Source organism: Barbus barbus, assembly GCF_936440315.1.
Source record: "Barbus barbus genome assembly, chromosome: 42".
Classification (NCBI taxonomy): domain Eukaryota; kingdom Metazoa; phylum Chordata; class Actinopteri; order Cypriniformes; family Cyprinidae; genus Barbus; species Barbus barbus.
The window spans coordinates 18,323,498-18,338,726 of NC_136720.1; the positions used below are offsets into that span (position 1 = coordinate 18,323,498).

Consider the following 15,229-nt stretch of genomic DNA (forward strand, 5'->3'; position numbering starts at 1 on the left):
TTGTTTTGGCTCTGCTAGTGTAATGATAGCCGCTCAAGAGGGCAGAGGAGGAAATCCCGTTATGGAATTGCGGTGGAATGGAATGCGTATTTACCAGTCCCTCCAAATGAAAACTGATAAATTATGAAGTGATGATTAAATCTACGAATCCGATATTCGTTAAAACATATTAATGTTTAAAACATTTAATATTCCCGTTTAAAAAATTATGTGCTGCGCTTTTTCCTTTTAACGTTGTTGTTTTTCGCATTAATAAGAGCTATTTTAAGTTTTCCCAATGAAATGGCCTAAGTCGATTTCACCAAATAGCCATGTAACTATTACTATTATTTAAATGATTTCTAAATAAATTGGTCGTGCCATTATTGATTGCGTTATTTAATTTAGTAGCCTATATACCTGGGTCTTCCTATTCATTTTTTTTTTTTTTTTTTTTTTTTTGAGAGCTTGTGGAATGTAAATTGTTGGAAGTTTTATTGCAAACAGTTAATTTTGGTCTTCGCAATTTGTATATCAAATTAAAAAATAATAATAATGGAAGAAGAATATAAAAATGCTACAGTATATATATATTTATATAATTTATTATCTGCAAGTTACCTTAGAATATAGGCCACTGCTAAAATTATAATTTAAAAGACAATGAAAGACATTTGTAGTTTTAATTCAAATATTGAAATTTTTAATTAAATGTTGACGTGAAATTGTCAAATTGGAAGGAATTACCTTATAATTTACAAAATAATATATAGATCTACTTGGCAATAGTAAGGTAGTAGTAATTCTAATAATTTATGAAAAGGGGGCAATCACAGAATAAACGTCACTTTTTATTTTATTCAAAGATGCTTTGTTTCTGGAAAGATAATGTAGGTAAGAATATATCAAATAGGAATAATGTGGATGTGAATTTCAGGAAACGGTTTCCATAAAAATGCAAAAGGCTTCACCAAAGCAGTGCTTTTATAGACAATCACATTTGTCTTGAAGATGATGTGCACTCAAGCATAATCACTCACAGAAGCCTGATGTAGGACATCAGAAGCCTAGTATGAACATAATGAGCATCATTATTTATCAGTCTGAGCACGGTTTCATTACAAAAATGCTGCAGTTTGTTGCACTGTGTGTCAGCTGTATTAGTGCTTAATGCTGATTTATAAAAGATTTTAAACCATCTATTTCTAAAGGTTTGTTGCAGGTATAACTTTAAGTTACAAAAAACAATACCATAATATACTTTGGGCCATAATGAATAAGACTAACCAATAAGCCCATGGCATAACTGCCAAATTAAATAGCAGGCTATTCTCCATTACACAGAACTACAGAGACAACGAAAATGCCCTGAATACTTTATCTCCAAACCTACCAATCTGTCAATAACATTTACATAAAAACCCACAGACATGTAATAATTTGATAATAAACTTTAATTTCAAGTTACATTGGATGGTTCTGAACCATAGAAAACAAGCACATTTCTGTATAAACATATGCATATCAACCAAGTTCGACAAGAACCGAATAACAATTGGGTGTTTGTGGTTTGACTACTGCCAGCTGAGCTTAATATGCAATATTCACTGAAGCAAAACAGATTTACAATTAATAGACAGTTAAACTGATGAACATTCAGCTTCATATTTGAATGCATTTAAGTCGGCTTTTGGGAGTCCAGATTCACAAATCATCGGCGCACTCAGTTCGTATAGGGACTTACCATGGGACACCACAGCTAATCAGGTACAGCTAATCAGGTACAAAAAAAACAAACAAAAAAACTCAGTGGATAATTTAATAGTGGGGAACAAAACATTTAGGGATAAATGTTACACGAGTTGTCCATGTGAACGTTGACGAGTGCATTTGTGACATCCAGGAAGCTCCCCGCCACCACCACCACCTCCCACCCAGTCAGAATCAGTGCATGAGAAGAGGATATTTCAAAAATATCAGAAGCATTAACAGCCACCAGTTAGTTAAGTCATACACAGTTGCTGTATCCTCACAGTCAATAATAAACATGTCAAACCCACACCTGAGATAAACTCGGTCAGGTTTGTTACCTATATCTTTCCAATTTTATATATAACTTAGTGTCCTTTCTTGCAATTTTTTAAATTACTTTTGTTTTTGCTCTTTATACTTATTCTAGTACATTAACCAGACATGGACAGACTCACAGAATGGAGAAGGCTTTCTAGAAAAGAGCTATTTTTTGTCTTTTGACGTGTGTTTTATATTCATTTACTGAATCTGAAATGAATTCATTGTTTAATGGCCTGCTGAAAGGCACTGCCACAACACAGGGGAAAAAAGACACTACTGCCCATCAGTCACACAAGACAGTTCTGTCTAGTTTCTAATAGGGATAGAAATAGAGTAAATAGGGACAAGGGTTAGTCTAGGAGGGAGTTAGAGAAGGACGGATGGAGGCCTGCTATAGGTACAGCTCGTAGTAATCGTCCAGCTCTTCGTGGAACAAGTCCCACTCATCTTCGGAGTCGGTGACATCATCGTCGGTTCCGGCAGCCAGAAGCATGAGGAGCATCTCGCTGAGTTCGAACGTCACCATCTCGTCTTCGTTGTCGAAAGAATCGCTGTTCTCCCGCTCGTCGAAAAGATCCCAGAGTGGCGTCCGTCTGGAGTTCTGCAACACAGATTCCATTAATGGCTCAATCGAGTTCCAATGATCGAATTCTTTGCACATCATTAAGTAAATACGATATGCTTTCACGCAACGGAATTTTCAGTTTGGCACTGACGTTGGGAGAAAATAGCCATAAGGCTTCAGTAGAAGCTTTACCCGGTTTCTTCCGTTGGAGCCAGTCTGTCTCCTCTGGGGTTGAGGCTCTTCCAGACGCCCATCAGGAAAGGCATGCTTATAAAAGCAGTTGGCTCCAAACGGACAGGTCCCACGCCCTTCATCAAAATATCGGCATGGTTTAGTCCTGGGTATGAAGATGGACAAAACTTATTAGCTAAACAAATGAGTCACAAAAATGCTTCATAATGCTTTGACCCTAAAGGGAGAGTTCACCCAAAAATGAAAATTCTGTCATTAATTACTCACCCTCAGAAATTCTGAGAATAGTATTTACGTAGATTCATAAAATTAAGATTGAACATAGACTATTTTTAAGATGTCCAGACTACCTTTCTGGGCCTTGAACATGTCAGTTGCATTGTTGTCTATGCAGGGTCAGAAAGCTCTCGGATTTCATCATAAATATCTTAATTTGCTTTCCAAAGATGAACGAAGGTCTTACGGGTTTGGAACAACATGAGAGTGAGTAATTAATAACAGAATTTTCATTTTTGGGTGAACTCTCTTTTGAAAATTACAGTTCACCCCAATATTACAATTCTGTCATGTCTTCACTTTCATGTTAACGCCGAAGGACTACAACACCTGCATGAGTTCAAAAATGGCTTGTAAATGCCATTAAACACCACTGAAGCCAACAAAATTGGTTTTCGCATTTATCACGACCAAATGTAAAATTCAATGCAAAGATTATTGCTGTTAAATCTGATATGAGAGTTACGGCAGAGGGGAAGATTTTCAAGGAATAATGACTTCAATTTCGGAAAAACTTTAATGCTGCATATTTTGACATTTTTGTCACAGTCCCAGCACCCTTTACTTTCATTATATGGACAAGAGTGGCCAGAATACTCTTCCAAAGTAGAGTGTTCCATAGAAGGCAAACAACATTCAGGTGAGTAAATGACAGAATTTAATTATTATTTATTTCTTAATTATTACTATTTTACTATTAATTTAATCAGAAAAATTCTCAATTGTGTACCCCATGCCATCCTTGTATTTTTTAATGAGTTGCTGTTTCTCCTCCTTGTCCTCCACCCAGTATTCGCTTGGTATGACAAAGTTCGATGTGATTCGACACTCTGGGCAGGACCTGATTAGGAACACATTAATTTGTTACTAAAAATATGGTTCTTCCTTTTACACCAGCACTGATCTTTAAAAGAAGAGGTGGACAGTTACAATTAGCGATAATAATTCTAAGCAAACGATCATAGTATTTTAAGTGATTAAAGATCATCTCCCCAGAATCCTATTCAACTTAATACATGTTTAATTATCTTAAGGACAGTCTTACTTTATGATCTTGCTCTCGAACTGCTTGGCACTCCGCCATTTCCTGATGCACTTGAGGCAGTAACAGTGGCTGCAGTTGGAGAGGATGCCGAAACGGCGTTCACTGGGGTTGGTTTTCTCGAACACCACCTCCATGCACACGCCACACATCATGTCTTTACTACGCTGGATGGCAAACGAGATTTCCATGTCCTTCTCATGAGCCTCAATGCAGGCCTGCCATTAACAAACAAAATTAAATTTTACTCTAAAACACTCAGAAAATGGAAAGAGTCTGAGAACAGGATGTCAACTCCATACTCACCCTGATGTGTTGCGAGCGCTGAGAGGTGTCGGAAGGGTGGAGAACCTGTAGGCCGCACATGTCGCAAACGTCGCCGTGGAGGTAGGCGCAGTTGAGGCCATAGCGACATTCACCAACAGCGGCATACGGGCAAAGCTGTTTCTTGATTTCTTTGTTAGCTATTTCTTTCTCATACTCTTCTTCGATGAGAGGTCCAGGCCCCTCAACCGGCACTGGGTCAGCTGCAGAGGGAACCAAAGAGGAATGATTTTAAAGGAATAGTTCACCCAGAAATGAAAATTATGTCATTAATTACTCACCCTCATGTCATTCCAAACCCGTAAGACCTTTGTTCATCTTCTGAACAGAAAGGAAGTTATTTTTAATGATATATGAGAGCTTTCTGACCCTTCATAGACAGCAATGCAACTGACACGTTCAAGACCCAGAGAGGTAGTAAGGTCATTGTTAAAATAGTCCATGTGACATCAGTGTTTCAACGGTTTTATGAAGCAATGTGAATACTTGTTGTGCGCAAAGAAAACAAGAATAGAAATCAACAAAGAAATCGTTGAATAAAGTCGTTATTTTTGTATGAGAACCGGATGTGGAAGGATATGGCTATGGAATGTCAGAAAGCTCTCGGATTTCATCAAAAATACCTTAATTTGTGTTCTTACGGGTTTGGAACTCAAACTGTCATTAATTACTCATGAGGGTGAGTAATTAATGACAGAATTTTCATTTTAGGGTGAACTAACCCTTTAAGCTTTAGAGACCAAGTTCCTGGGATAGGGATAAAAAAAAAAAAATCAACCATGTTATCGTGGTGTAGGCTGAAGAATACCAATCTTTTTGTTTACAATCTAAAGACAACACCACAACTGACGGAAATTATTTTTTTTAAAAATTCAGTCCTTCAGACATTGAGATATAAATGACTTGAAAGAAATTTGAAATAAAGAAACAGCAAGATTTATTGATGTATTTGGTGGTTTCGTAATTTGGTACCACAGTAAACGGAAAAGCACCTGCTTTCCTGAACGTAGGAGTTTTGGCAGCAACCCAAAGACTAGGAAAGAAACAGAACTGTTCCTTCAGCTCTTTGCTGATGAAGTCACCCTTTAAGATAAATGTAAGTGGGTCTGGGCCAACAAAAACAAGAGCGCACACTGGTAGGGCACAGCTTGAGCTCTGCAGCGTGTGCAGGGTCAGTCCAAGTTTAGTAAGGGGGGCTTACTATTTATGCATTATAAAATGGTTAGTTCTGATGTGCCACATTTGAAGTAGTCATAAAATGCCGATAAATGCACACCTGTGGCCAAACATTCTTTAAGAATGTGCCGAGTTGCTTCGTTGCTTGGCAACTGTAAAAAGCCTACAGTTAATGAGCTACATTACGACACGGCAGTGTTATTTTAGTATTATTTATAGAATTTATTTGCATTTTGAATTGGCTGTAATATTTTCAGCTGTCATTTTAAAGTCAAATTGTATGTGCTTTTGTCTTTTTTTAATTTAGATTTCTTTTATTTGGCTTTAATTTTTATTTCAGTTTTAGTAATTTTCTAAAGTTTCCCCATATCAATTGTATAGTTTAACATCATTTTATTTAATTGAAATAAACCTGAAATAAAATAGTTTGTAAAACTAAAATAGTTTAAATAAAATTCTCATTTACATAACATTACTACACAGAAGAATTCCTGTTTATAAATGCTAATTTTTTTTTAATTGAACAGTGGCATTGTTTTCTTCATCATGTTGCGGTAATTTTACCACAGTTTTTAGGTTTAGTGATGTCTTCACGTTGTGTGTCGGCACAGCATTCCTTGGTGTTCATCCCAAGGTCATGGTTTCGATACCCAAGGAATGCAATGCATGCTGATAAAATGTGTAACTGGAATGTACTCACAACTCACTTTGGATAAAAGCACTTGCCAAATGCATAAGTGTAACTGCAACATCCATGTAACTTTACAATAAAATTCCATTTGTTAGCTTATGTTATGCATCATGTACTAACAATAATAAACGATAGTTTCACCATATTTAATAATGTTAATAAATTGAAACTTACTGTTACCAATCAATTATTTACAGAAACGTATTGAAAAGTTGCATCTAGTTCAAACCCGATCTGCTTGGGAATCAGAGTAAGAGAATCCAGATACAGTTTGTCTAATTTATTTTCCAGGAAGTGAAAATCAATTCCTTTGGTTATTGTATACAGCAATGAAGAAGCATGCCATAAAAACAGTAACCACCACAACAGTTACAGCATTATTATGACAAACCAAAGCATTGGTCAAACAAATAGATATAAAATACATGCCTAATTGTAAAAGAGCCTTCATATTGAAAACTGAATGCTTGGCTTAACTGCTTGGCTTATCACAGTGTTTTCACAGATTGTCTTGGCAGTGACAACTGAACATGTTTCCCTGCTACACTCACCCCTCCCACAGTAGGGCTGCCCTGGGACGAACTCGGCAGCATTGACCCAGTCCACTGCTCCCAAGCCTTGGGGCTTCTCCTGGGCATCGGTCGTACCACCTGGCCCATCAGACACGGGATCAGGAGTGCCAGCAAGGGGAGCAGCGGTCAGCGGCACCGGCGGCTTAGAACTAGGGACTTCGTCTTGCTTGGCAGGTTTAGTATGTTCATACCTGAGACACAATGCAAATTGAATGAAAATACAATAAAATGTGGACTGATACAGCAGGTAAACCATGCAATGAAAATGCACCCCTAGGCCTACGTAGTTTATCTCCGAAATGAGAGCTTCTAAATGAAAAGCTTGTTTTCTGTGGTAGTTCTGAAATTTAATTACATTTTGCTAATATAAATACACAGAAATATCAAATTTAAGTGAGTGTTTGCTGTTATTAAAACAATGTGCTTAGATAAACTATTTTAGACAGGCTTTAGCACCTTCTTATCATTAAGCGGCTGGGTGTTTTTCTTTCTCAGGTGCCAGAGCATTTCCCACTGGTGATATTTTTTTCTCAAGCTGGTACAGTCACAAACTTGAAGACGTGTGTGGTTACCATGGTGAGTACGTGTCTTGTTCACACTCCTAATGCAGCAGTTAGCCTCTTTCAGAAGTGATTCATTTAAATGCGTAACATTTCCGAGTGGGTTTGACAGTGCAAACTGTCTGCTGTCTTCACCATGCTAATGAAAACACAATGACTAAACATTTCAAGGCTAAAAACAATAGAAGACAATAAATGTAGGTAAACCAGTCAACCTTACTAGTGTACAAGAACAAATTTTAAAATGCATTGTTGGGTTGCTTGCATCTGAGGGAATGTTTCAGACAACATAACTGTTAGTAAAGAGCAGCTAGTTTTCACATGCAATGATTGTTTAAGACAATAACCAACCCATTTGAATTCCTCAAGAGGATAATGATATGATTTGGCAATTATTTAAGTACAAGGTTTTTATTAAGAAGCATGATTCACCAATGTTATAATAAAAAAATTTAAAACATTTACAGCGTTCATGGTACAGTGTACCGGTAATAAGTAATACGTTGCTCATTATTCATAAGTAATGAGTAAAATAAAATTACACGTACATGCTGTGTAGTAAAACTACTTGTACGTACATATTGCTATTCTTTTTTTAGGCATTGTTTTTTTAAATCAACTTGCATTCAAGCATTTTGAAGCATGCATTTTATCAGTATGTATTCCCTGGAAATCAAACACGTGACCTTGCCATTTCATTTCTAGCTGTTTTCACTTTAATTTGATCTGCAGAAACAATAGTCAATTTATTAAGTAATATCAATTAAATAATAAATAATAATTGAATAAAAATTTATTACAAAATAATATATTAAGAGAATTATTTAAATTTAAATATATCCTTAAAACACAATACAGTTTTTCAGTAAAAATATTACAAGAAACCAATACATAAATATGCCATGCACTCATAGCATACTATTATTTACGATAGCTAACAAGCCTGATGACATTGTCATAACCTATAGTTTAGCATCTGACCTTTATATATCTCATTATTCCCCATCAGAACATGCTTCAATGCTTTCCTTAAGCATCCAGAGACCCCTCCATCCTCAAACCTCTTGGGTCATTCAGCCCTATTCTAGCCCAATGCGTGTTTGTTTGCGTGTGTCGGCCTATACATGGGGGTGGGGGGGTCGCATAAATAAATGACACAGCGGTGGCTACTGCAGAATGGCGGAATGAACCGAATGAACCTGACGGCGGTAGCAACAGCAGCAGAAGGAGACACAGAGAGAGAGAGATGCATGTTAACACACTGGGGTTATGTAATTGTCATGCAGGCTGCAGTGTGCTGCTCCATTTGGCCCCCAGATTGGTGGTGGTGGGGGGCACATGGAAGGAGACAGCAAGAGACAGAGATAGACAAAGCAGCAAAGAAGAATCCATCCATAATGAAGCATACACTGAGGCCCATTCTACACACACTTAATGAAAGCTCACCCCCCTTTCTCGCAAAACACACAGGAACAATAATGCGGTAAACCCCATATGGGGATAAAAGCTTCACTGCACCTCCCTATACATCTGACAAAGCTGACAATACAACTCTGTCAGATATCAATCTAGCCTCCAGACATCAGATATTTAAGCTCAAGACCCTGTAGCGGCAGGAAACAGTCCTCTCAAGCCGAGCAAGAGGGAGCTCTCGGTCAGATGTAATGCTGTCATAGAACAGCCTCGGCAAACAAAGACATTCCCATACTGCCGAGCTGGGGGCAGCAGTTACTATGGGAATACACTTGACCGCAGACAGATATAAGACAAACATTGTCTACACTGTCTGGCTCGCAGGCTAATTTTTTACTTTGCTTCCAGCACCAATGCATTTGACTGCAATGGCTAAAGGTGGTCTGTTTGTAGTCCATTTCTTTTTTAGTTTCTAAAGGTATATAAATGCCAATTGGTGCACTCAAAAAGAAATGGCCTCCAAACCGACCATTTGCATGCGTTGCATTAATTTGGGCATTTATATGTCTACAGACAGCATTAATGCAACAAATGTAAACAGTTGTAGGCCATTTGAGTGCACTTGTTACATTTACATTTATGCATTTAGCAGAAAAGCGACTTACATTGAATTCAAGTTACAGTTTTTACATTTTTTATCAGCTCTTGCTTTCCCTGGGAATCGAACCCATGACCTTGGCGTTGCTAGCGTCATGCTTTGTGGTCCTTAGGTATGAAAAACGTCAACATTAATGTAACATGCGTAAAATGCAAACACGACTCGACTTGTAATAGCTCTTAAAGTGACAGTTCAGGCAAAAATGAAAATTCATGTTGCTTCAAACCTATATGACCAAATTTTTTAGATTTAAATAAGGTCCATACAATGACAATCAGTGATAGCCAATGTTGTTTATGGACAAAAAAGCTCTTCAAAATATCATCTTTTGTGTTTGGCAGCAAAAAGATACTCACACAGCTTTAGGAATTAAAATATTATGACAGAATATTCAATTTGGGTGAATTATCCCTTTAAGAAAGCGACAAACCCCACAACTTGTTAACAGAAAATTCTGCGTCTCGGATATCACGGGTACGTAATGAAGCAACACTTCTCAGAAGCCTTGCTTACCGCGACTACATTTAAACACACTCGCGTGTTACGGCCCCAAACACGGAAATACAGATTACATTACCTTTGATGTTATGTAATATCTACAGAGATCTAATCAGGAGAGTAAGCGGTTGTTTTGAAGCACATTTTGTTTCAAGTCTTACATTTCACCATTATGTCTCTTACCTGCAACGGTCCCCAAAAGCACAGCATCCTTTTTGAAAGAACTTGCAGATCATGGTTGGCTTGCAGCTGCTGAGGTCGTGTAAATATCGACAGTTGTCGCCCTCTTTGCAAAGCCCGTGCATGAAATACCTACAAATGAAAATGTATTCTGAGCTTGATATGACAACACTCATAGAGAATCCACTGTATAGGATTTTACACATTGTGAACAAAGGTTGCTTTATGACATCCTAATATAAAATTGTCAATATACATCTCATACTAGTAAGCATCAGAGCTTATGATTCATGATACACTACCCACATCATTTACTGTATAAACAGCTTGACCCAAATAACCCTTCATATGTGCAGGTTACATTTCACAACCATGCTAATGTAAAAATGACATATTACTTGGGTTTGTGATCTCAAAAACACCTACTTGCATTTTATACTATTTGATATGTGGGTAAATAAAAATGTTATTTTGTACAGTCATGACTAGACTAGGGTAAAGCTTGGTAAATGGATTCAATTACATAAATCATCAAGGCTGACACTGACACATTGGCTGCTGCCCAAACTGGTTAACTCAAGGTTTTTAATGGCTTCCTTGAATAGGCTACTCTTTACTGTCAAACTGACTGCCATATGTGGTGGATGCAGTAAGTTGCTGTGTTGTTTTTCACAAACACGGATGTTGCAGAGATAAACACACACACAGAGACAGAGGAAGAAAGGACCGCAAATAGCAGCCGCTGTCGGACTGATAATCGGTGCGTTACAACAACAAACACACACACACTCCTCCAGTTCAGCACAAAGACAGCAGCGCTGTCCGATGCCTCGCCATCGACACACGAACAGGCGGTTGCGTTTTAAATTTGTGACCGTTTAATATTGCGACAGCCGCGTTCCTCGACTGATTTTCACTAACCTGCAGGTTACGTGCTTCGTCCAGCCTCCGATAACTGCTGGAGCCGCCGTTGACGCTGCCGCTGCCTCCGCCATTGCTGTTTATGTTGAAGCCCCAGCACCCGGATCTTCCGGAAAGCGGCTGTTCTGCACTCGGCCATTTTCGGAAAACCGAAGGCGTCGTACTTGATCGAGTCTTTTCGGAAAACAAAACCGCATCGTAATCGGGTGTTTTCGGAAAACCGAAGACATAACACGAGTGCCTTACTAAAACATTCCAATAAAAGTAATTGCTAATAAAAGTAGGGGAGGAAACACCTCTTCAAATTAATACATTATCGACATACCCTAACAAATAACATTTATACCTGTTGTTTTGGCTGTTAATATGCTTGTACGTTTTAGAATATATTCAAATGTTCTTTCTAAATCAGGGACAGACAGTTTGTAGTTAATTTGATCGTACACAAATTAGCATCCAGATACTTTTTGGAGTGAATATTCACAATAAAATATTAAACATATTCAAATCTTAACATTATCAAAGATTAGGGTGAAGGCAGCTAAAATGGGCCACATTTTGGTAAATGACTTATAATACCATCAAATAAGTTATGCATGAGATCTAATGATATTCTTATAAATTAGCATGGCTCTCTTAAATATATTTAGATTTTTTAAATGTGAAAAAGTACCAAAATTTTACAATTATGACAGTTAGAGTATCAGCAGGTACCTTCTTGAGCCACGGCACAATATTCAGGTAAAATGGGCCAGCTGTTCAGTTAAAATGGGCCAATATAAAAAGAGAACAACACAGGTAATTTCAGCTTAAATCATTTTATTTTTAACAGTAAATTGACACTATTGTCTTTAGTGTGCCATAGCAACACCATAAATGTATTTCATTAAATAGAAAGTTGAATTAATATTTCATTAAACAATGCAATTAAAAATGAACTGATCAAGTTGTATAGGTGTGTGTTTCTGTGCATTGGTGTCTTTTGTGTGCATGTATATGTGTTTGCTTGTATTTTTTTAAAGACTGTTAAGATTTTGTATGGATACACATCTACAGTAGCCCTATAAACCTATTTTCACTCTCAATTTCTTTGTAAAAGTGTGTGTGTGTGTGCGTGTGCAGCCCATTTTACTGACATCTTCCTTTCTTTCCCTTTCTCTTCTCTCTTCTCGTTTCTCTGTTTCCTTTTTTTTTGCTTGTCCTTCTGCCAGACTGTCTGCAATGCAGTTTTTTTTAAAGACTGTTAAGATTTTGTATGATATACATATCTAGGCCTATAAACCTATTTTCACCCTCAATTTCTGTCTAAAAGTGTGTGTGTGTATGCAGCCCATTTTAGCTGAAAATTGTGGCCCATTTTAGCTTAACCAGCCATTTCAAGATTCAAGATTCAAGATTTGTATTTGTCACATACTCAATTATACAGAGTATAACCAGCAGTGAAATGTAGGTACCTAAAATTTCTACCTACAATGACCTTTTTCACAAAAATCAAAGTTCATTTTATAAATTAAATTTTTTTATTTGAAAGAGCATGTCAAAACATTGTTCATAAACCTTTGCTTTGTTGGTAAGCTTACTTATAATTGCTTTAGTACCCTTATTAGTGATTAATTAAATTTTCTATGTCAGGCTCAGTTACCTTACAATTTTTCTGACAAGCTTCATGTAACACTCTGCCCTGCCCGTCTTAAAAAACTCAGACCAATAAAAATTGTTACATGTCAACAAGTGTTGAAGCAAAATCAGTTATTGTGATTTTCTTTAAAAAAATTTAAGAGATATGAAGCTACAACCTTATTTGGCCCATTTTAACTGATAGCCCATTTTAGCTGACTTCACCCTATAGCATTCGATCTGCTTTCATTCAAAATGAGTTAAGTGTAATTTCCAAGCTAATTACTTTAAATGATGTCATATAGATAACCACATTCAATTTCTCTGAAAAGCAGACAGAATTAGGTATTGCTTTTCCTTGTTTCATGTTTCAAAACTTTTTGGAGAGTTTACACGTAAATGCCAAAACCCACTAGTATAGTTGCCAAATATTACTTCAAATATAGCATAGAGAAAGAAGGTAAAAATAGCAAACAGATAATGTAATATTTTGCTGGAAATTTTGAATAGCACACACTCCAAAAAAATGCTGGGTTAAATACAACCCAGCGCTGGGTGAAATATGGACAAACCCAACTATTATATACTACTATATGTACAGCCCATAAATATTGGGACATCGACACATTTCTAACATTTTTGGCTCTATACACCACCACAATGGATTTCAAATTAAACGAACAAGATGTGCTTTAACTTCAGACTGTCAGCTTTAATTTGAGGGTATTTACATCCAAATCAGGTGAACGGTGTAGGAATTACAACAGATTGCATATGTGCCTCCCACTTGTTAAGGGACCAAAAGTAATGGGACAGAATAATAATCATAAATCAAACTTTCACTTTTTAATACTTGGTTGCAAATCCTTTGCAGTCAATTACAGCCTGAAGTCTGGAACGCATAGACATCACCAGACGCTGGGTTTCATCCCTGGTGATGCTCTGCCAGGCCTCTACTGCAACCGTCTTCAGTTCCTGCTTATTCTTGGGGCATTTTCCCTTCAGTTTTGTCTTCAGCAAGTGAAATGTATGCTCAATCGGATTCAGGTCAGGTGATTGACTTGGCCATTGCATAACAGTCCACTTCTTTCCCTTCAAAAACTCTTTGGTTGCTTTTGCAGTATGCTTTGGGTCATTGTCCATCTGGATTGTGAAGCGCCGTCCAGTGAGTTCTGAAGCATTTGGCTGAATATGAGCAGATAATATTGCCCGAAACACTTCAGAATTCATCCTGCTGCTTTTGTCAGCAGTCACATCATCAATAAATACAAGAGAACCAGTTCCACTGGCAGCCATACATGCCCACGCCATGACACTACCACCACCATGCTTCACTGATGAGGTGGTATGCTTAGGATCATGAGCAGTTCCTTTCTTTCTCCATACTCTTCTCTTCCCATCACTCTGGTACAAGTTGATCTTGGTCTCATCTGTCCATAGGATGTTGTTCCAGAACTGTGAAGGCTTTTTTAGATGTCGTTTGGCAAACTCTAATCTGGTCTTCCTGTTTTTGAGGCTCACCAATGGTTTACATCTTGTGGTGAACCCTCTGTATTCACTCTGGTGAAGTCTTCTCTTGATTGTTGACTTTGACACACATACACCTTCCTCCTGGAGAGTGTTCTTGATCTGGCCAACTGTTGTGAAGGGTGTTTTCTTCACCAGGGAAAGAATTCTTCGGTCATCCACCACAGTTGTTTTCCGTGGTCTTCCGGGTCTTTTGGTGTTGCTGAGCTCACCGGTGCGTTCCTTCTTTTTAAGAATGTTCCAAACAGTTGTTTTGTCCACGCCTAATGTTTTTGCTATCTCTCTGATGGGTTTGTTTTGATTTTTCAGCCTAATGATGGCCTGCTTCACTGATAGTGACAGCTCTTTGGATCTCATCTTGACAGTTGACCGCAACAGATTCCAAATGCACACTTGAAATGAACTCTGGACCTTTTATCTGCTCATTGTAATTGGGATAATGAGGGAATAACACACACCTGGCCATGGAACAGCTGAGAAGCCAATTGTCCCATTACTTTTGGTCCCTTAACAAGTGGGAGCCACATATGCAAACTGTTGTAATTCCTACACCGTTCACCTGATTTGGATGTAAATACCCTCAAATTAAAGCTGACAGTCTGCAGTTAAAGCACATCTTGTTCGTTTCATTTGAAATCCATTGTGGTGGTGTATAGAGCCAAAAATGTTACAATTGTGTCGATGTCCCAATATTTATGGACCTGACTGTATTTTTTCTTTTAAATCAACTTCTGTTAATCACTTCATTTCATATTATAAACGGTGCATAATCACATGTCAGATGTAAACATGTGTTCTTGTAAGACAGTGGTAAGGAAAGTCCCTTCACTGTTCCTTTTACACCTGACCTCAGAGTCACCACAAGAAAATGCTGGGTATTTCTGCCTCCTGAAACTGTTATCATTGTGACTGGTGTTAAATATTTAAAAGCTCATTATTAAACAAATCCCTGGCATCCCCTGTTT

General features: G+C 37.6%; 1 protein-coding gene across 1 annotated transcript; it reads right to left on the reverse strand.

Moving 5' to 3' along the window:
* Positions 1-1,414: 1,414 nt before the first annotated feature.
* Positions 1,415-11,269, reverse strand: LOC306861418 (putative E3 ubiquitin-protein ligase makorin-1). The gene is made up of 8 exons (XM_079403657.1): positions 11,121-11,269; positions 10,203-10,331; positions 6,870-7,081; positions 4,434-4,654; positions 4,131-4,345; positions 3,816-3,926; positions 2,810-2,954; positions 1,415-2,653 (listed from the first exon to the last, which is right to left on the reverse strand). Exons 1-8 carry the CDS (start codon positions 11,192-11,194, stop codon positions 2,444-2,446), a joined length of 1,317 nt encoding a protein of 438 aa, XP_079259783.1. The 5' UTR covers positions 11,195-11,269; the 3' UTR covers positions 1,415-2,443.
* Positions 11,270-15,229: the final 3,960 nt, after the last annotated feature.